Below are 22,805 nucleotides of genomic sequence, written 5' to 3' on the forward strand. Positions count from 1 at the left end.
TCTGTGGATAAGGAAATCCCAAATCTGTGGATAAGGAAATCCCAAATGTGGGGATAAGGAAATCCCAAATCTGAGGGATAAGGAACTCCCAAGTCTGTGGATAAGGAAATCCCAAATGTGTGGATAAGGAAATCCCAAATGTGTGGATAAGGAAATCCCAGATGTGTGGATAAGGAAATCCCAAATCTGTGGGATAAAGAAATCCCAAATGTGTGGATAAGGAAATCCCAAATGTGTGGATAAGGAAATCCCAAATATGTGGATAAGGAAATCCCAAATGTGTGGATAAGGAAATCCCAAATGTGTGGATAAGGAAATCCCAAATCTGGGGGATAAGGAAATCCCAAGTCTGTGGATAAGGAAATCCCAAATGTGTGGATAAGGAAATCCCAAATGTGTGGATAAGGAAATCCCAAAAGTGTGGATAAGGAAATCCCAAATCTGAGGGATAGGAAATCCCAAATGTGTGGATAAGGAAATCCCAAGTCTGTGGGATAAGGAACTCCCAAATCTGTGGATAAGGAAATCCCAAATGTGTGGATAAGGAAATCCCAAATGTGTGGATAAGGAAATCCCAAATCTGAGGGATAAGAAGATCCCAAATGTGTGGATAAGGAAATCCCAAGTCTGTGGGATAAGGAAATCCCAAATGTGTGGGATAAGGAAATCCCAAATCTGAGGGATAAGAAGATCCCAAATGTGTGGATAAGGAAATCCCAAGTCTGTGGGATAAGGAAATCCCAAATGTGTGGATAAGGAAATCCCAAATGTGTGGGATAAGGAAATCCCAAATCTGTGGATAAGGAAATCCCAAATCTGTGGGATAGGAAATCCCAAATGTGTGGGATAAGGAAATCCCAAATCTGAGGGATAAGGAACTCCCAAGTCTGTGGATAAGGTAATCCCAAATGTGTGAATAAGGAAATCCCAAGTCTGTGGGATAAGGAAATCCCAAATGTGTGGGATAAGGAAATCCCAAGTCTGTGGGATAAGCAAATCCCAAATGTGTGGGATAAGGAAATCCCAAGTCTGTGGGATAAAGAAATCCCAAGTCTGTAGGATAAGGAAATCCCAAGTCTGTGGGATAAGGAAATCCCAAATGTGCAGGTAAGGAAATCCCAAGTCTGTGGGATAAGGAAATCCCAAATGTGTGGATAAGGAAATCCCAAATCTGTGGATAAGGAAATCCCAAGTCTGTGGATAAGGAAATCCCAAAAGTGTGGATAAGGAAATCCCAAATCTGAGGGATAAGAAGATCCCAAATGTGTGGATAAGGAAATCCCAAGTCTGTGGGATAAGGAAATCCCAAATGTGTGGGATAAAGAAATCCCAAATTTGTGGGATAAGGAAATCCCAAGTCTGTGGATAAGGAAATCCCAAATGTGTGGATAAGGAAATCCCAAAAGTGTGGATAAGGAAATCCCAAATCTGAGGGATAAGGAAATCCCAAATGTGTGGATAAGGAAATCCCAAATGTGTGGATAAGGAAATCCCAAATGTGTGGATAAGGAAATCCCAAATCTGTGGAATAAGGAAATCCCAAATGTGTGGGATAAGGAAATCCCAAATCTGGGGGATAAGGAAATCCCAAGTCTGTGGATAAGGAAATCCCAAATGTGTGGATAAGGAAATCCCAAAAGTGTGGATAAGGAAAGCCAGGCTGTGTCTAAAATGCTCCCAGTCAGGGGCATTTCAAGGATTGCTCCAGGAATCGACAGCAGCTGCCTTAATTTCTGCTGAGTTAAGCACCAGGGGTTGATTAAATCCTCACACTGACCCCACAAGGGATTTCCAGGGTTTGGAAATGCCACTCTGAACAATCATTTCTACTTTTGCTGGCAAAAATGTCAGGATTAGTGTTTTGCAAGCCCTTGGATCAGCCCAAAAAGTGTTTTTGCAGGAGCTGACATCCCAGCAGCCACCTGCCAGCCCCCCTGAACTGAGGGCACTTCCCAGGACATGTCACAAAAGGATTCCAAGTATTAACACATCATTTCACCTTTTTTCCCTCATTTGTATAAAAAGCTAATTGGAGCTTTTGGGATCACACTATAAATTTCTTCTTTCTGAGATAATAAGCAGCAGCTGGTATTAAAATCCTTCAAGAATGGGAAATGTGACTTCATTTTACATCTATTTATTAAAATCTGAATTAGCACCCTGTACAAAGGAAAACTCAAATCCTTCCTTTCTAACCATAATTTCTTTTCCATTGCACTATTTGAACAATTTAGCAGCAGCAAAGGAATTTATTTTGCTACTGACACTTCAGGAACACTTTTGGTTTTCTGCAAGAAGAGTCTGACAAATCAAATCTGGGCTCCATAAAATACAAACCTGCTGTAGCAGTTTACTAAAACACAGAATTCTTCACCCACCTGACAAAGGGTACAGAAAAATCCATTTCCCTGTGGTACAGACTTTGAATTCTGCTTTGATGCAGGAAATAAATGCACAGGTAGGATAAGCAGTGAAGGTAAAGAAATAAAATCTGACCAATTAAAGGAAAATAAGGAGCTGACTTACAGGAAGGTGAGAATTACTCAGTATTTTCATTTTTAAGGAAACAGACAAAACTTTCTTGCTGTTTTGCACTATTAAGAGTATACACTTAGGCTACAGTGGAAATGGAAAATATCTGTTTGGGGATAACAAAGCTGCACCCAAGATCAGCAGGAATTTCCAAACTTCCCAGATGGACCCAGGAAGATTGATCAAAACCAAGATGACACAACTGCTACCTTTGACATTCTGAAGCAAGTGAAAATTAACCAGCAAAAGAAATAAAAGAGTTTCATATCCATAATATGGAATTCCTCAAGCATCCTGACAAAGCATACACAGAAATGCATTTCCCTGTGGTACAGATCTTGAATTCTGCTTTGATACAGGAAATAAATGCTCAGGTAGGGTAAGCAGTGAAGGTAAAGAAATAAAATCTGACCAATTAAAGGAAAATAAGGAGCTGACTTACAGAAAGGTGAGAATTACTCAGTATTTTCATTTTTAAGGAAACAAGCAAAAAACTTGCTTGCTATTTTGCACTATTAAGAGTAAACCCTTCAAAGAATGAACAAGCTACAGTGGAAATGGAAAATATCTGTTTGGGAATAACAAACCTGCACCCAAGATCAGCAGGAATTTCCAAATTTCCCAGATGGAACCAGGAAGATTGATCAAAACCAAGATGACACAACTGCTAACTTTATATATACATATATATATATGAATATATATGAAATATATTTATATATGATATTCTGAAGCAAGTGAAAATCAACCAGCCAAACAACAAAATAAAGCAGTTTCATGTCCATAATATGGAATTTCTTGAGCATTTGGCTGAGGAGAAATCCAGCTTGTGCTTCCCAAAATCACCACAACAGGGAGAAAAAGATGCAAACCCCCAGTAATTATGCAAATAACAGTCTCCATTATAAATCTCCAGCTCCTCATTAGCTCCAGGCCATCAAACCCTTATCTCTCCCACACAACATTAAGAATCCAAGGATTTAAGGCAAATAACTAAGGCTGTACCTTGGTCATAATTCCTTTCCATTCTCCTTTGTTCCCATGTTTTACAATGACAAAATATTAAACATTTGTTTTCAACACTGAAATTATTCTTCAACAATACCATTAGCACAGAGGTGAAAAAGAATCCAGAAAAAAGAGACCAACACTGAGGTGGAATTGGTTTGGTTTTAAATTGGGATTTGGAAAAATAACATGAACATCAGATTTGAAATCCCACAGCACAGACAAAGCTATTGCTTATTGAAGTGACTGATTACTAAGATACCACCCCATAAACCTTAAAAACTTTGGATTTTACTCCAGATTTAGAGAGCCCAACAAATATTTATGTTGCTGCTGCCATAAGTAATTCCCATTTATTTTCACAGCAATGCTCACATGAAGTATTTTCAACTTTTTGCCTTGAAAATAATGATTTCTTTAGTATTCACACTCAAGTATATTTGTATTTTTAAAGCACATTCCCACCTCATACAATAATGATTATTGTTAGAAAGAAGAGTCAACAGAGACTCACTGCAGCAAGCAAACACTCTACAGAGGAAGTTATAAATCTGTCAGACATTTGAAATGGACTGAACTGTATAATGTCAATTTTCTGAGGAAAACAGCCAACCATATGTTCCAATTTCCTTGTCAGGAAAGTTTAATACATCAGCTCCAATGAGAGATGAAGCTTTTAAACAGAATTTTTCACTGAGCTGGTTCCAAAGTTGGAAACAAGCAGCAAAACCCCTTAAAAGAAGGATATTTAACCAAAATAAAATGACATGCTGCTACCTAACCATGAAAAAAAAAAAAAAAAAAAAAAAAGAGATCTGCTCTCCTCTTCTACCAATAAGCCAGAGAACAAAGTTGCTTGGGATATCTGTGATTTCTATAAATATTTGAGAGTAAGAGCCTTCAGTGGGCTCTTCAAAATGCAGTTTCTTGTATCCAAGATGTCACAGCAGTCCAGGGTGACAGAGCTGTGCCCACAGCTGTCAGCTCCAGCTGCAGGCAGGCCTGGAGACCCTTTGCTTTTGCTTACATTGAATTATAAATTTTTCTTTGCTGAGCATCTCCTACATAAGAACCAATCTATACCTTAACTTTCACCTATAGCCTGTCATAACTCCTATAATTACCATATTATGGTCAGTGCTACAGAATCACATCAGTTATGGTACAGTTTAAGCTTAAACTTGTTTTTCAGTTTTCTTGCAGTGAAAAATTCTTAAAATTCCTCCTTGTAATCTTACAGTACACCCTTCAAAGAATGAAAAAGCTACAGTGGAAATGGAAAATATCTGTTTGGGGGTAACAAACCAAAAACCACCAGATATTTCCAAATTTCCCAGATGGAAGCAGGAAGATTGATCAAAACCCAGATGACACAACTACTAACTTTGATATTCTGAGCAAGTGATAATTAACCAGCTAATTAAATTTTTTTCTACTTGCCACATGGACATGTCTTGTTTGCCTGTGGTATCTTTCTGCTTGGTAAAAACATCTTTTTGTTTGTGGTCAGCTCATCCTTTGCTCTAAGTCATAAAACCTCTTTTCCAACTCAACTCAAACCTTTGCTTTCCTAGTTGTCCAGCAAGACTGGCTGAGCAATCCTCAATTTACAATTAAAGGAAAATAAGGAGCTGACTTACAGGAAGGTGAGAATTACTCAGTATTTTCATTTTTAAGGAAACAGACAAAACCTTCTTGCTAGTTTGTAATCTTAGAGTACTCACTTCAAAGAATGAACAAGCTACAGTGGAAATGGCAGCTCTGCAGTGGGGATAACAAAGCTGCACCCAAGAACCACCAGGTATTTCCAAACTTCCCAGATGGACCCAAGAAGATTGATCAAAACCAAGATGACACAACTGCTACCTTTGATATTCTGAAGCAAGTGAAAATTAACCAGCAAAATAACTAAATAAAAGAGTTTCATATCCATAATATGGAATTCCTCAAGCATCCTGACAAAGCATACACAGAAATGCATTTCCCTGTGGTACAGATCTTGAATTCTGCTTTGATACAGGAAATAATATCTACTGTTCTTCTATATCAAAACTTGCTTCCATCTCTATTTCACTCTCAAATTCTCCATTCAGAGACACGATATAACTTTTGCTTTCTTAATTGTCCAGCAAGGCTTGAGACATAAACTTGAAGGAATTTAGAGATTTTAGAAGAGCTAGGATTTTAGTTCGAGATAAGCTTTAGTGGAGTTAATTAAAATAAATGGGTAGGCCTTGATGAAGTTAAGAGTTAGTAATTAACTAATAACTGATTGCTTGTCAACACAATGTTTGGTTAGCTGGGTTTATAATGAAGAATATAGAAACTGATAAATGGCTTTAGGAACATAAGACAATTGTGGGCCTCCTCTGCTCTGAAACAATTGAAGGCAGGGAATGGGAGTTCTACCAAGGTTCATTTGTCATATTTGCATTGAACAGGTAGAAAGGTCAGAACGAGGAAGACTTCATTTACTTCCTCATTTTGGGACCCCCCCCCCCCATGAAAGGGACCACCCACCCATTTCAAGGGACAAACTACTCATGCTTAATGGCTTTTGAACTAATTACCATATGAAGTGGGGAATGGGATGTGCCAAAGTTATTAATATTCATTTTGGGTATTCAATACCTGCATAGATAAAAGGGCTCTGTAATCACCTGTAAATGGCAGTGTGTATTTGGGAGCTATCCCACAATAACTATACACTTTCTAACTCTAAACTGTTAGAGAGTTTTTGCCCCTCACGGTTGGATATCAGTCTAGATCAATATCCGTATTTTGAATAAATCTGACTGGCTCAGCAAACCTCAATTTACACATCTACTATTCTACTATATCAAAACTTGTTTCCATCTCTATTTCACTCCCAAATTCTCCATTCAGAGACTCAACTCAACCTTTGCTTTCTTAGTTGTCCAGCAAGACTGGCTCAGCAAACCTCAATTCACACATCTACTATTCTACAATATCAAAACTTGCTTCCATCTCTATTTCACTCCCAAATTCTCCATTCAGAGACTCAACTCAACCTCTGCTTTCTTAGTTGTCCAGCAAGACTGGCTCAGGAAACCTCAATTTACACATCTACTATTCTACAATATCAAAACTTGCTTCCATCTCTATTTCACTCCCAAATTCTCCATTCAGAGACTCAACTCAACCTCTGCTTTCTTAGTTGTCCAGCAAGACTGGCTCAGGAAACCTCAATTCACACATCTACTATTCTTCTCCATCAAAACTCGCTCCCACCTCTATTTCACTCTCAATTTCTCCATTCAGAGCCCTTTCTGCCAAGCACACGTACCTGTGAGACCTCCTTGCCCAAGTCCCACCCTCCCCACCACCGGAGGACTCACAAAGCGCTGAGCCTTCTGCCGCTCCTCCTCCGTGGCCGCTCTCTCGCGGAGGATGGCTCGAGTCAGGTGCTCGTTGGAGGAGATCCTCTCCCGTTCCAGCAGCTTGCCAAACTCATCCCGAACGTACATTTGTTCTTGTTTCAGCCTAAAGGAGGTGCAGGGAGATTTAGGCTGAGAGCAAATTCAAAATCTACTTTCCAAGTGTTGTTTCAAAGAAGAGGAGTCGCTTTAAAAGCTGTCACGGAAATGATTTTTACTCTTGGCTACATTTAAATACAAATATTCACTGAAAGAATCCAGAAGTTGATTTCTAAATGAAGTATCAAAATCTGAATACAGAAAAGTTACAAGTTTTGACATCATTGTTCATTAAATCATATAAATTACAGTTGATTCAATTAAATATATTTTTAAGTAAGATGCAGAGAACTCTGGGTTTTTGTCTGGTTTTATGGAACCATTTTTCTGGGAAAATCCTTTTCCCAGCAGCCACTCAATTTCCACCTAAAAGCCTTCCTGCACTGGGAAAGTGCTTTCCTCCCTAAACACACCATAAACCCAAGGACTTCATCCATTTCCCAAGCTCGGCGAAGATCGAAGAACCATCATCAACCTTTCCCAGCCATCTGAGAGGAGCAGAGAAAATAGTTATTGAACTTGTTGCAACAGAGTTAATAAAGGCAACTCCAGGCCCAGAAAATTCTCAATGTTTCCATGTCACAAGCCATAAATAGATTTGAAACCTTCAGTGGAGTACTTGAGGCGAGCACACCGTGTCTCATTTTCATGGGAACACTCAGTGAATAAAACCTGTGTGTTGTGACACCGAGCACGGAACTCAGAGCAGTAATGGAGCTAGGAAACACTGGGTTTCAAATAGATTTTTTTTTTTTTTTGAAAGAGTGATGGAGAGGAAGCTTCAATATTCTCAGTGCATTTATCTGTTGTCAAGGGAGCTCTGGAGAACAAATCCTAATGAGTCGGGTCACTTTGTAAAAGGTACCAGCATCAGAGTACATTAGATTCTTCCCCAGGGAATGCATTTAAGTGAGGTAGGGAGGAAAAAAGACAATTACAAGATGTATTACTTCAGTGCTCAGCTCCAAACCCTCTGAAATGCAGCAACCAACTGGGAATCTTTATAAAAGTTTATTAAGCTGCATCTTCAATTACTCCAGCTAAAAAAAAAAAAATATATATATATAAAAAAGTCAGATTATGCAGAGATGGACCAAATTCCATTAAGTGATTTCCCAAGGTCCCCCAAATTACTCCAGCAGGATTGATATAACAAATCCTTCATACAATCATAACAATCCTTCACACAGCACAGTCAAAACATGCTGGTTGTCTTTTGGATTGGAAAAATCATGTTTTGCCTAAAAAGGAAAAAAAGTGTCAAAATAACAGTCTCAGCACCTTTTTCTGGTGAGCAACAAAGAGCATTTAAGGCTTCCCAAGACTGAAGGAAGATCCTTCCTCATCCTTCTTGGATTTGACCTCCTAAAGTGGGTTTCCATTAAAAAGGTCTCTTCTTTATGCTGCTGTACACAGCAGGGTAATTAAAAGATATTAAACATCTTTTACATATAAAATAGCAGAAAAATCCAGCAAAAAGTTTCCATATTATAAACTCTGAGAAATTAAAAAACAAAAAAAAACCTTTAAACCCAAAAAACCCCAATATAAAGCAACCCACCAAAACTCAGATATTTACATTTAATTCTTCTTTACATCAAATTAGATCTTCTTCCTAATCTCTCATTTAAATCCAGATCAAGACACTCAGGTCACCTCAGTCAAAAAAAAATGCATTTTACTCTTTGGTTTTTTCCTCCCTTTCCCTTTCCTTGCAGGATGTTCTACCATAAAAGAAAATGACACTATTTCATTCTCAAATTTTATACTATTTAGACCAAAAAGGAACTTTTTTATGTCCAAAACAGCTCCTGGCTGCACCTTCAAGCAAAAATTTCAACTCTTTTTTTCTCAACTCTCATCCTCATTTGTGTGACCAGAGTCACACAACACAACCAGTTAAATTCCTCAAAAAACCTTTTATTTAGGGCAGTTTTGACTCTGAAAACAATATCCCTAAACTGCCATCTCAACTGATTGAAATTCAGCAGAGTTTTTAACAAAATAAGCGGGATTTTGAAGTCATTTTCATTTATTTGAGTTCCATAATTGGGTGGCTTGTAGGAGCTTAATGAAACAAACACTCTGCAGATCCCGCTGATCACAAACATTCGCCTGCATCAGCCTCCAGTAGGGTTTTTTTCCTTGGCATTACAAATTCATTTTCCTGGCATTCAGCATGTACCAAATAAAGGCAAACATCAGCTGGATCTACAGTAATAAATTATATTATTATCTATAAATTACATTAGCTAGGCAAAAGCAAAAAAAAAAACATATATATACATGTGTATATACATATATAAACTTGTCACTACTCCAGGAATTCCACAGGAATTTTTCAAGTGGCATTTTTAATTACAGCAGAAATAAAGGCTCAAGTTAATGGTTCTTGTGTTTGAGCACAGAACTCCAGACAACAGAGAGCATTGCACTGATCATTTATACAGAAAGGATGTTAAAAAAGCTGCTGAAGCAGCAGAAAAGGCTGCTGGCTATACATTTTCCCCACACAATTGATATCTTTTTGAATAAAATCCTTCTAAATAATTATGAAATACTGCTTTAAGAAGTGTGGAGTGGCTGATTTAATGAAGTGTGGCATGCAAGGCAATCACTTCTCGTGGTGCTATTGGAAAACACACATCAAGCATTAAGAAGCAGCTCCAGTTAAAGTCTGCGTTAACACTTCACAATATTTCATTTCTCAACTGCTTTATAGCACACAACCAACACAAAAAAAGCAACAATTCCTGCCTTGCCCCAGCACTGTCACTGAGAACTTCAACGTTCTTAACTTAATGCTGTGAAGAAAATTTATATATCTGTATTTTTTGGTAAGAGGATGGGTAAATCCTGACCAACCAATCACCCAGGATTTAGGGATCTCAGAAGATTTATTCCTGTCAGAGGGGCATAACAAGAAGTTGACTATTTTTGTTATCACTTTGTCATATTCAGGCTTCACTGTAAGACAAATTTTGGACTGTTTTAGTGCTGAAGTCACTTTAATCAAAATAATGTTTGCAGTACATTCCACCTCTAAATCAGATTTGGCACACGTTGAACACAAAAGGCACCACGTCACCTTGGAGAGCAATCACACAACAACAACCAAAAAAAATTCTGGAAGACACTCCCAGATATAAAAAATACATGAATATAAAAATACATAAATATTAAAAAATTAAATCTATTTTAAACAGAAATTTTAAAAAGCCAGTTTTTGTTAATTTAGATTTTCTGAGATGTGGGCAGGAGGCACAGAAATCAATTCCATGTGATCAAACCACCCATTCCAACCTCCTCTCTAGAAAATTCAGACCAAATGGAAAATACTTCACCAAAATAACATTTCTGCTTCTGCATTCCAGCTTTTTATTCCTCTCTTTTCCTTCTGGAAGAGCAGGGAATGTGGGATTTTAGTGGCATTTGTTATTGTACAGCTTCTGAACTATAACAGTCCTACATGAAAGATTAAGCACAAGAGAATTTACCTGTGAATTTATCAAATATTTCAGTGCATGATCAAAAACAGACTGAAACACTTAACCCACATCTCTCAAACTCAAGTAGTAACAACATAATAACACAAAGCAAAACAAGAGGAAAAATAATTTCTCAATTAAATCACGACTTTAAATTAATAACTGACAACCATCACATAAAGTCCAACAGGATAAGAGAAGCCAAATACAGAACTGGCTCCACTTTCCAATTAGAATTTGAAACACAGAAATAGAAATTTAAGATCCAAACCAGAAATCATCTCTGAGGGCCAAAGAGTTTTCTGTATCACAAGAAAAACAAAAATACACTCTAAAATAAAAGACTGATAAAACTTTGCTGCACTCCAAGTGGTTTCCATCCTTTTCACATCTAGTTTTTAATTAAGTTCAAGAAAAGCAAATTGTTAATTTTGCCATGTGGATTTATGGCCCAGGACTCTCCTCATGCCCAGCATGACCCCTGTTAGCCACAATAACAAGATGAGTAATTTAATTCTAAATCCACAAGAACTCCCTCTTTTGTTTACTTCAAAATATCCATTTCTGTTGTTCTTGAAAAACACCTGCAGATGTTAATTAAGGAAAAAGCACCTTTTAATTCAGAGACAACAGCAACACACTGAGAAAAGCTGAAAAATATCAGTTTTGTGCTTTGATGGCCACTTCACGGTTTATTCACCATTAATCAAGAATCCACAGAAATCCAAAACTGGCAAACAATACTCTTAGAGAAATACAGTGATTTGTCATTTCCAGCCCTTATTTTCAGATATTGGGAATTTATTACACTATCAAAGCCTAAGCATTTCCTTTTTGCTCTTTTTTCAGGGCAGTGATTACTTGCCAGTTGTTTTATCTTTATTACCATCTCCAAGCCACACAATCTGATGGATCTGTGTCGTTCCACCATAAACTCACTCAAGCCTAAAGCATGAACTGTGTCATTTTTCATTACTTCCAACCAAGCAAAAATCAAAACACTCCCTTGTTCCAAAGTCCACTGTCAGGAAAATCATCCTGTTCTCTATAAATCAGGGAAAAATTTACTGATATGGAACCCAAAAACTCACTCCAACTGGAGATGATACAACATGAAGAGCATTCATGAGGTTTTCTGCTTTCTTGGACCTCAACAAGCTCCTTAATTCCTCCTGACGGATTCACAGAAGGTTCCAAAATGTTTTGAGCCATGTGTTTAGGGCAGGCTGCAATATTAATGAGTGAAGGATGGCTGTGAGGGCTGAGTTTCAATATTTCATGAGCGGAAGGCGGGACGCGCCGCGGAAGCCGCGGCTGGAAACCGGCGAAGCTGCCGAGGGATTTGAAAGGATGTGAGAGACGTCAGGAAAACATCTCTGAGCTCTGAGAGGTGTGAAATGGAGATTTCTCTGACTCCATCTCACCTGTCTGCAAAGTCGGGGAAATTACCTCAAGTTCATCTGCTTTTACAAACACGTAACGAAGGACAGAGATAGGAAACAAATTATCTGGGAGGTCAAGGCACGGAAAACACAAAAAAGTTTTTCAAAATGGAAGTTTCTACCACTGTTCACTCATTAAAAACATTATTCTCCACTCACATAAGACTTTGCACAGCACAAGTGACAGGAGCTGTTCCTGACATTAGCAGCAACCACATTCTTAACAATTGTTCTAAAATTTCACTTTTAAACCCTTCAAATCATGCAAATATTAACAGAAAATCTCATTTTTCTGCACATGAAAGCTGTGGTGTCAAAAGGATATTCTGCTTTCAAATTTTTGGTGCACCTCTTGCTCAGCCTGGAGCAAAGGAGGCTCGGGGGGACCTTGTGGCTCTCCACAACTGCCTGACAGGAGGGGACAGCCAGGGGAGGATTTGGGATCTAACCCCAGGGAACAGTGAGAGGAGGAGAGGGAACAGCCTCAAGCTGTGCCAGAGGAAGTTTAGCTTGGATATTGGGAAAATTTCTTCATGGAAAGGGTTGTCCCACCCTGGCACATCTGCCCAGGATGGTTGGAGTCTCCATCCCTGGAGGGATTTAAACAACTTGAAGATGTGGCACTCGGGGATGTGGTTTAGTGGTGGCTTGGCAGTGCTGGATTAATGCTTGAACTCCATCTTAAAGGAATTCCCAACCTCAAAGATTCCATGATCTCAAGATTCCAAATCCAAACCCAAAATGCTGAAGCTTTACAATCATGGGAATATATGAACTCAAAAAGGTTCACCCATCTCATCAAACCCAGATTTACCATCATTTCATGAGGGCTGAGTGCAAAACCAGTCAAACATGATGACAGGGACCCAAACTGGCCCCACTTCACCCACCAGACCCAGCACCACCAAAACCCTCTGACAAATCCATCACAACTGACCAGGAGCTCTCGTGACTGTGGCACAGGCAGAAGAGGGAAGGGATCACACTTCTGAGCAGTTATGCTTCAACTCCTCATTATTCAATTTAATGAGAACTCCATGGCTTTATTCCACATCCACTTCTTCCTCAGGGTGACTGCACCTCCTTAACATTTGCCATGCATGAATATAAATTAGCCCCTGATTCATTAGACACGGTGCTGAGAACAGTGAAGTGATTCCAGCACTGATCCCTGAGCTGGCACTGACCTTTTCCCATCCCAGTAACTCCTCCCTTGTCTTTGGTCCATCCCACACTGTCACACAACTCCCACACGAGTTTGGGACGTGCTCCACAGCAGAGACAAGGAGGGCAAAGGATCAGGGCATTCTGATCTTTCTTTAGGCTGAACTCCTACGTGGAGTTCTGTGTCCAGCTCTGCGACCCTCAAGAGCAGCAGCACCTGGAGCTGCTGAAACCAATCCAGAGGAATCCATGGAGCTGCTCCAGGGCTGGAGCCAGGCTGGCAGAGCTGGGGGTGCTCACCTGGAGAGGAGAAGGCTCCAGGGAGAGCTTCCAGCACATTCCAGGGCCTGGAGGGGCTCCAGGAGAGCTGCAGAGGGACTGGGGACAAGGCCTGCAGGGACAGGAGCCAGGGAATGGCTCCCACTGCCAGAGGGCAGGCATGGATGGGATCTGGGCAATGAGGAATTCCTGCCTGGGCTGGAACTGCCAGAGCAGCTGGGGCTGCCCCTGCATCCCTGCAGTGTCCCAGGCCAGGCTGGACACTGGGGCAACCTGGAATGGTGGGAGGTGTCCCTGCCCCTATGGAATGAGATGATCTTGAAGGTCCTTCCCAACCCAAACCATCCCATGATTCTATGATTTCGTGATGTCTGTTCTCAAACTGAAGCAAACACTGAAAATACATTTTTAAGAGTATTTTTCACCCTATTCCATATAACCATCACTGCCTCAGTCACCCTATTTCAAACACCAGACTTGTCCCATCACCCAAACTCTCAATCCAAGCCACACCATCCAGCACAACACCCTCATTATCCTTCTCCCTTTCCCATCTCCCTTCCACCCCCAGCCTAACATCTGTCAAAGGAAACATCCCTGCTAATGGCCACGTGGTTTTATGTGCCAGGCCTTGATCAGAAGATCCAAGACTCATTTCAAATCTCAGTTATCTACTCAGCTTACTCCAATTAATTCAATTTATCAACAGCACTTCCATGGACAGCTTGTGAACACTCAGAGCAACAAGGACAGTGACTCTTGTCAGTGGTTGAGTTTTCTTGGAGACTCCTGAGCTGTGGGAGTGGTTTTGGGGCAGTGTTTGGTGCTGGAAGGAGGAGGGGTGAGTAGGAAGGGGGATTAATTTTAAATTACACTTCATAAAGCCATTGCTTTTAAAATAGGTGCATTTAAATCAGTAGTATAGAGAGACAAAAGAGATGAGCAAATTCCCACTTTTATGCCAGAGGGACAAAGAGAACCCGAGTCAGAACTGTAAAACTATTTTACATAATTTGTGTATGTTTAGCTAGCCACGTAACTCCACTTGAAATTACTTTCCTACTTAATATCCTTCCCCTTGGGATCTGCAACAGCAGCCCTGGAATTATGACAACCTTAATTATCCATTAAAATGAAGTGACAGTTAGAAAAATTTTTATTAGTATCATTATTATTATTATTATTACTATTTTTAAGTGTTTCTCTGCTGCTCATTTGCTGCTTTTCAAAATGAAAGAGCTCAGCAGTTTGAAAGCAAAGGTTTGTTTGAAATTGCCAGGGGGGGAATAGTTTTCCTCTTTCCTACCTGAATCTGAAACTGTGAAGCAGAATTATTTTTGTGGATGCTCTCTCACTAGCTCCAAGTCATTTTCCCATCTCTCCTAGAAATAAACTGATCAAGATGAAGCTCGGTATCCAAGTTGTCAGCTGAGATGGCAGGTTTTAAAATCCATGTGAAAAATAAGCCCTTGAAAATTGGGGTTTATAAAGGCAGGAGTGAATTATAGCTCTGCTTTCTCCAATTTCCACCTCCCATCTCCAAGATTCATCTCTCCATATCCTGAGAGCCAGACATAATGGTATTAATGGAGAATCAGAGCAGGAAACCTTGGAGAGTAACTCTGCCACTGCCAAACACTGTTTTCCTTCTGAAAACAATACCTTTCTTCACAGAAAACAATAAAACTTCAACAGGCTGCAAAGGCAGTTTGATACTTCCCAACTTCATAAACATTTTTATGCTTCCTTGGCATTTTGCAGGTAAAAATCACACACTAAACTTCCCTGCTTTGAAGAGCTGGCTGCCCAAAAAGGGCCCTGCTAGAACCCTGGCTGCTGAGAATTTTACACTTTCTATAGTGACAGACACTGACCCCAAGCAGAACACTGCATTTGACCTAAAGCTCTAAAAAAACCTTGCAAAATTAAATGATAAAACTAAAATTATCACTGTATAGTTTAAATAATAGCATATAATATCACCTAAGAAAAAACTTAGTGTTTTAAGTTTTGGAATATAATAATATATATAAAACAAGATAGAAGTTTTAAAACAAAAGTAGTTCTTCTTTACCTTCTTATTCACCTTCTTTTTTATGAGTTTAAATAATATTGTGTAATTAAATAAAAAATCCACATTACGAGACACAAGTAGTCAATTATTCAGTTACAAGTAAAAATAATATAAGTATAATTTATTAATTATAGTTTATCCTTAAAAAACCTTATAAAAAAAGAAATATATCTCCATTTTTAAATTATTAGAGTTAACTACTACAGAACTCACAACTTCTAAAGACTGTGATAGAAACAAGAACTAATAAACATCTGAATCCAAATCTTTTGCTGAGTGTGAGATCAGACAAGGGAAGTGTCTGCTGAGAGAGGGGGAAAAATATTGGAGAGATGGAATGGCTGGAAGGAAAAACGGGAGGAACTCAAGGTGGGATGTGAGGCCAAAATCTCCACAGACCTGAGGCTGAAGGGGCCCTTTGGCACTCCAAGGTGGGTTTTTTTTTATTTTTATAGTTATTATACAGTTAGGTTCCTCCTAAACTAATAATAATAATAATAATAATAATAATAATAATAATAATAATAATAATAATAAATAATATAATCACACAACCTATTAAATGTTGGTTTTTGGTTTTTTTTTTCTTTTGTTGAGGTTGGGATTGAGGGTATTTGAGGCCATAGTTTATTATTAGATTTAGGTGTTTATTATTTCTTATTTATGTTACAGTTTGATAGGTAGTGAGTTCTCCAGTTCTTCCTTAGTAAGGTCCAAAATGGTTAACAATCTTTTGGTATAAGGTCTTTTAAGGTTAAATTATTTAATTAAGAAATGATACTTAAATTATTTCACTTTTCACTTCATAACTATTCTCTCAAAGTCCACAATGCAGATTTTTCTAAGTACACAAAACCACCCAAACCCCTGAAGAAGAAGGTGAAGAAGAAGGTGAAGAAGAAGGAGAAGAAGGTGGAGAAGGAGGACCAGCAGTGCCCCAAAACCTCCACCTTGCTTTCTATCCATTCCTGTATTCCAAACCCTCAAACTCTGAGTTTCCCACCCTGTGGTATCACACACTTCTGTTCAAACTGCACACCCACAATCCCAGCTCCACCATTCCATTCTGGAAGCTTCTCCAGGGCCTCAGGTCAGTGCAGGGTTCTCCTGGGGGTCAGAGCCTGGCAGCACAGAAAGTCCCAAATTCCCAGCAGCCAGGGTCCCAAGGAGTTAACTGCTGATTGCCTTTGGGATAATTAGGGATTGAGGGGCAGCAGGTGGTGAGTTGATCTGCTTTTTGCCAGGGTTGGGGTTAAATGTGTGAGATGATATTTCTTGTTGGACTCAGATGTTTATCAGTCCTTATCTCTGTCACACTCTCACAAACCCTGAGTTCTGCAGCACTTCAACAAACTAAAAATGGAGCCCCATCTCCCTCTCCAAGGCCTTTTAAACTGGCCAATTAAGAAATGACACCTCAATTATTTTCACTTTTAACCCAATAACCAACCACCCATGGCTGCAATGGGGACTTTTTTATCCAATGACACAAAACCACCCAAACTCGTGGAGAAGGTGAAGAAGCAGAAGGAGAAGAAGCAGAAGAAGAAGATGAAGAAGAAGATGAAGAAGATGAAGATGAAGAAGATGAAGGACCAGCCTCCACCCTAAAACCTCCATCTTACTTTCTATCTATTCCTGTATTCCAAACCCTCAAACTCTGAGTTTCCCACCCTGTGGTATCACACACTTCTGTTCAAACTGCACACCCACAATCCCAGCTCCACCATTCCATTCTGGAAGCTTCTCCAGGGCCTCAGGTCAGTGCAGTGTTCTCCTGGGGGTCAGAGCCTGGCAGCATAAAAGTCCCAAATTCTCAACAGCCAGAACTCCAACAGAAGGAAAAAGGGTTTATTTTAAATTTTTATAGACTCAGTTTGCCCTATAAAATCCCCTTGCCTTGCTCAATGTGATTATCAGTTGGGATCTCTGGTTTTACCAAACCAGTGCAGCTTCTCTTGCCAGGAGATATTAAACTCTTCTTTTTGAGCTATCCCAAGTCAAAACAATTATCATCACTTTTACTGCTTTGGAGTATTCCCAGCTTTTCCTCTGACTGTCAGCAGCAGAGAAGATGGGAGTTTTCCAGACTCTTTTCCCACTTAATCCAAACAATACCAACAGGTCCCTGTGGCAGAAGACAAAATAACTATTTCCTAAAAAGGAGCTTTTTGCTCCCCCTGAGGACAATCCTACACCAAAAAGCAGGTTTCCCAATTCAACATAGCTGATTATTTGGGAAAAAAAAAATCATTTAGGAGGAAAAGAATGCTTTGAAGAAATTTTCACCACAATTAATTAGCTCCCCATATGAACTAAAGATGCATTAAGATGCTCCTCATACCTTTAACTCACTGAAATATGAAATGAATATTGTAAAGAAATCCATAATTTTATTTTCCCCCTTGTTCTCCACACCTGTGCCAGGAAACTGGAATAAACATGTCATCAGAGCAGAAATCAATAGGAAGTTTTAGAGTATCCACTAGCACAGAAAGGTCAAGCCCCAGTATTGATTTTAATATAACAATTTTGGTTTGCAGTTTCCCAAAGGCTTCTTGTCCAATACTCTTCTTCATTCTTCTCTCACTTTACATTTCACTGGTGAATTTGTTCTGCACCAGCTCTTTACTCCAGGTTTACTAAGAGCTCATCATTTATGCAACGTACTGCTGAGACACGACAAAAAACAAGGTTGGGGGGAAGCACTCAGAGCATCAATGAAACCCCAGAGTGATGAGCAGTTACCTCCAGACCCTCCATGAAGCACAACAACAAAACAACAAATGAAAAAATTGAATGGTTACAACTTCAATAACTCATAACAGAGCAACTCTGTGCACCAGGGTGGAGTCAAAGCTCATTTACAGTTTAGAAAGACTCCTCCAAACACATGAGAACGACAGAAAAAGAGGCTGCAATCAGTTGTCCAGCTGGTGACAGATAAAACATCACATCCTCTGGAGCCCAGTGACCACTAAGAGCAGAATCCAACAATTCATTCCCAGGGAATGTGTCTTAGGTTGAAAGATGTGGCTGGGGGTGTGTGTTCTATTTGCCATCTGTCAGAGGTGGGGCAGTTATCTCTGCTCCTGGGGCAGTTATCTCTGTTCACTGGGGCAGTTATCTCTGTTCTCTGGGGCAGTTATCTCTGTGCCTGGGGCAGTTTACTTTATCTCTCCCACAGCCAACCCTCCCTCCAGGAGATCTCTTCTGTCCATGGCCACTGAGTGTCCCTGCAGGGCTGATCAAATCCCACCATCCCATGGGGAGATGCTCCGCCCAGGGGAGGAGCCAAGCATTCCTACCTGGATCCAATCTGCCCTGGGAACAGCCCAGCAGCCTTTGCCCACTGCATTCCCAGAGGAGCAGCTTTCTCCTGCCCTGCATTCCCAGAGGGAGAGCAGGCCCATCTCCAGCAGCCCTGGAGCTGCAGAGGAAAACTCCCCCCTTGTGCAGGATCCCTGCTCCAGCAGAACCACAGCTGGCACTGCAGGAGGGCTGAGCCCCCCTGGGATGGGACTGTGCCACCACCCTGAGCCCCCCTGGGATGGGACTGTGCCACCACCCTGAGCCCCCCTGGGATGGGACTGTGCCACCACCCTGAGCTCCCCTGGGATGGGACTGTGCCACCACCCTGACACACAGGGCTCAGCTCCTGCTCTCACTCTGCCACCAGGTTGTTGTCTTTTTTATACATTTGTATTTTTAATTTTCATAGTAAAGAACTGTTAGTCCTTTGCCTGAGAGCCCTGAATTTCAAAATTACAATAATTCAGAGGGAGGGGGTCTGCATTTTTCATTTCTGGGGAGGCTCCTGCCTTCCTCAGCAGACACCTGGCTTTTCAAACCAAGACAGAATATTCTATCAACTCTCATCTGCATTACTCAAGGAAAGAATTTTTCATGTGCTTTTCACAAAAAAAGTTACCCAAGTTTGACCACCTGGTCACAGGTGATGAGATGGCAGATACACACAAAAAACTCAGTTATCAAAAGCCACCAGAGAATCCTGGAATGGTTTGGGTGGGAAGGAGCTTAATCCCACCCAGTGCCACCCTGCCATGGCAGGGACACCTCCCAGTGTCCCAGGCTGCTCCAGCCCCAGGGTCCAGCCTGGCCTGGGACACTCCAGGGATGCAGGGGCAGCCCCAGCTGCTCTGGCAGTTCCAGCCCAGGCAGGAATTCCTCATTGCCCAGATCCCATCCATGCCTGCCCTCTGGCAGTGGGAGCCATTCCCTGGCTCCTGTCCCTGCAGGCCTTGTCCCCAGTCCCTCTGCAGCTCTCCTGGAGCCCCTCCAGGCCCTGGAATGTGCTGGAAGCTCTCCCTGGAGCCTTCTCCTCTCCTCCTCTGTCATACCTTAAACTCTTCTAGAGCAGAGCAGGCAGCAGAATTACTGTAGGGCCACCAAAACCCACCAAAGTCTATTTTTAAGCCTTTTCCTGCCTTAAAATTCCTCCTTCCAGCAGGAGTTTTCCTCTAAGGAACAAGCCCTGGAATCAGAGCACATCACAGGACAGTCCCAACCAAACTGCAGGGACAGATTTCTGGCACACCAACACAATTCCAGGGATGAATTTATTGAAGACTTGAACAAAATACACTTCCTGCACTTTTGAAGGCACTGCCATGCACAGCAGCTTGCAAAACCACCTCACTCTACACATAATTAATATTTGCCCCGTGCCAAATCATATTTAAAAAGTGGAAGCTGGGAAACACTCACCAAGCAAGAAACTGAACCCCGCCCAAATATAATTAGCTTGAGCTAAATGATTAGCAAAATAAAAAGTCTGAAACTTCTCTGATTTTCAGGGGTGGAAAAAAAGGCAAGTCATCATTCAGGAACGTTCAATTTCCATGGGAAATCACATCCATCACTTGCCTCTGAAGCAGTGGTTTGGATATTTTAGTGGAGGAATCCAGCACTCTGATGAGCTTGGCAGTATCTAAAATTTTATCATTATGCTGATGATAGAAGTTGTTCTTTTTGCTGTCTCAAAATACTTTTTACTTTGCCTGCACTTTTCATTTAAAGCAAACTTGAAAAACAGATTTACTGAGCACCATCAGTACCATGGAGTGTGGAATTTTTATTCACTCGGGGTCACCAAATGTGGTGGTGCTCACAGGGGTCCCAGGACGAGGGAAGAGGCTGATTTATTATTTTATGATATATATTATATTAATGGTTTATATATGATTTTATGATATATATTATATGTATGATATGTATTATATTAAAAGAAAATGATATACTAAATCTACACTAAAGAATAGAAGAAAGGATTTCATCAGAAGGCTGGCAAAGAAAAGAAAGGAATGATAATAAAATCTTGTGACTGCTCACAGCCTCCACACAGGTGGCTGTCATTGGTCATTAATTAAAAACAATTCACATGGTGGGTAAACAATTCTCCAAACCACTTTTCAAAGCAGCAAAACATGGAGAAGCTGAAGCTTCCCAGCTTCCCAGGAGAAAAGATCCTGGAGAAAGGATTTTCCTAAAATATCATGGTGACAGTGGAGCCCAGCAAATGAACAGGTTTGTATCCAAGGACAAAGTTAATGGATGGAGTGGATAAATTCTGCTCTCTGATGGGAGAAGGAAATTTACTGATTTCCCCAATGCCTGTTCTCAAAGCCATGACATTAAAAATTTCCTCATTTTCTTGGGAAATTAGAAAAAAATGCTAAACATTTGCTGAGCTTGTCTAGAATAAGCAGAGAAAAGGAAAAATTGAAATTATCACCCACTGGTCCATTGAGTTGTATGGATTTCTCTTATTTATTATTCAGAATTCTTCTCTTAAGTATCATTTATTACCTGTCACCACTGTCAAGCTCAAGTTTTTGTGTCCATCCTCTCATTTTTATGTTCCCTGGAGCATCACCCTAAGACTGCAGCTCTGCTCACAGTTACTGTTGCAAACTCTTCAAATTCTGTTGTAAATCAATGATCATCAATTTTCTACAGGAACTTTCCAAAATGAAAATGCTTTGCAGATGAAACATTTCAAAATGTTCAAAAACCCAAGTGAGGAACAACAGTTGGGTTGAGTAAAAGGAAGAGTAAGGTGGAATCAGTGCAGAATTTTGGAAATATATTCCCAAGTGGCTCTAAATCACTATTTTATTAATTATTCCAAGTCCTGTTAAATAGGAGCTATAATTCATACATTGCTAGAGAGTTGATGGCATTAAAATACAATTTAAGAGTCATTCTTCAGCCCTAATCCCCAAAATAAGCACAGATTTTAACTTTTTATAGCAGCCCATCTGTACTGTGTGTGGATGTGTGAATAAATAATTTCTCCAGAAGTTCAAATTAAGATTTCTTCCCTTCACAGTCTGAAATGAGTAAAAGACATTTTGCAATCAAACCCAAATGTGCTCATACACTGCTCACAGAACAGCACCAAAATCAGCTATTAGGAATTGGCATCAGACAAGAAACAGCCCAAAGTTTCAGATATTTTTATGGTAAAATGTTATTTCATTGAAATATTGGGAAAAAACCCTGGTTTAGAGAAAAAAGTGAGAATATAAATATGTAAAATATACCATTCATGGTAAATCAATCCATGAGATGAATCTGGAGGTAAAAACTTTAATTTTTATGTCACATCCCAATAGGATTTGTCTTAAAATTAGCAGGTTGTGAAATGAAATTGTTAATAAATCCCAAGTGCAAGGTCAAGAAGCATAAATGTAGAGCAGAGGGTTTTGTTCTGTTTTCCAAAACAGCATCAATGTGTTTGTATTTATATCACAAATTACTACAGTTTATAGTCCATGTTTCTATTAGCTGCAACATTCTGCACATGAAAGACTAAAAAATTTACCTGAATAATGTGAGTTTCTTGAATGTTTTTAAAACATAAACCTCCACCAGAATTCATCCCACAAAAACTTTAAGTTTTATTTCTAAAAAAAGATCTGCATCTTTTACAGCTGTTTCATCCAAGACAAAAAAAACCTCGATGCTCTGTTAAAAACAGATTTTTATAATTGCAAATAGCATGTAAAAATGATAATAAAACAACCAAAAAATAATCAAATAAATCGAAATTGGAAAAGAAGTACAGTCGTTAACAGGTTTTGATATTTTTCCTTTCTTTACCATCATCATCATTAATTTACTTTGATATTTTACCCCCTCTGACCCCTCCCTTTCACAGACCAAGGCACAACCCCTGCAAGGAGAATTCTGGAAGGTACTGGAAGTGTCCATTGAGAAAATGCTGAAGTTGCAAACCAAATACTTCCAGATTTTAATCCCATTTAGCTGAAGTCTTGAGCATTCCAAAAGCTCAAAA

At 39.9% G+C, this 22,805-nt stretch overlaps 1 protein-coding gene across 1 annotated transcript in view; it reads right to left on the reverse strand.

The window, feature by feature from the left end:
- Nucleotides 1-22,805, reverse strand: part of CHCHD3 (coiled-coil-helix-coiled-coil-helix domain containing 3) — a 149,484-nt gene that overhangs the window by 104,553 nt on the left and 22,126 nt on the right. The window contains exon 4 of the mRNA XM_059847576.1: nt 6,900-7,044. Coding sequence (XP_059703559.1) covers nt 6,900-7,044 — 145 coding nt within the window. The remainder of the gene's footprint in view (nt 1-6,899; nt 7,045-22,805) is intronic.

Source organism: Haemorhous mexicanus, chromosome 5 (assembly GCF_027477595.1).
Source record: "Haemorhous mexicanus isolate bHaeMex1 chromosome 5, bHaeMex1.pri, whole genome shotgun sequence".
NCBI lineage: Eukaryota > Metazoa > Chordata > Aves > Passeriformes > Fringillidae > Haemorhous > Haemorhous mexicanus.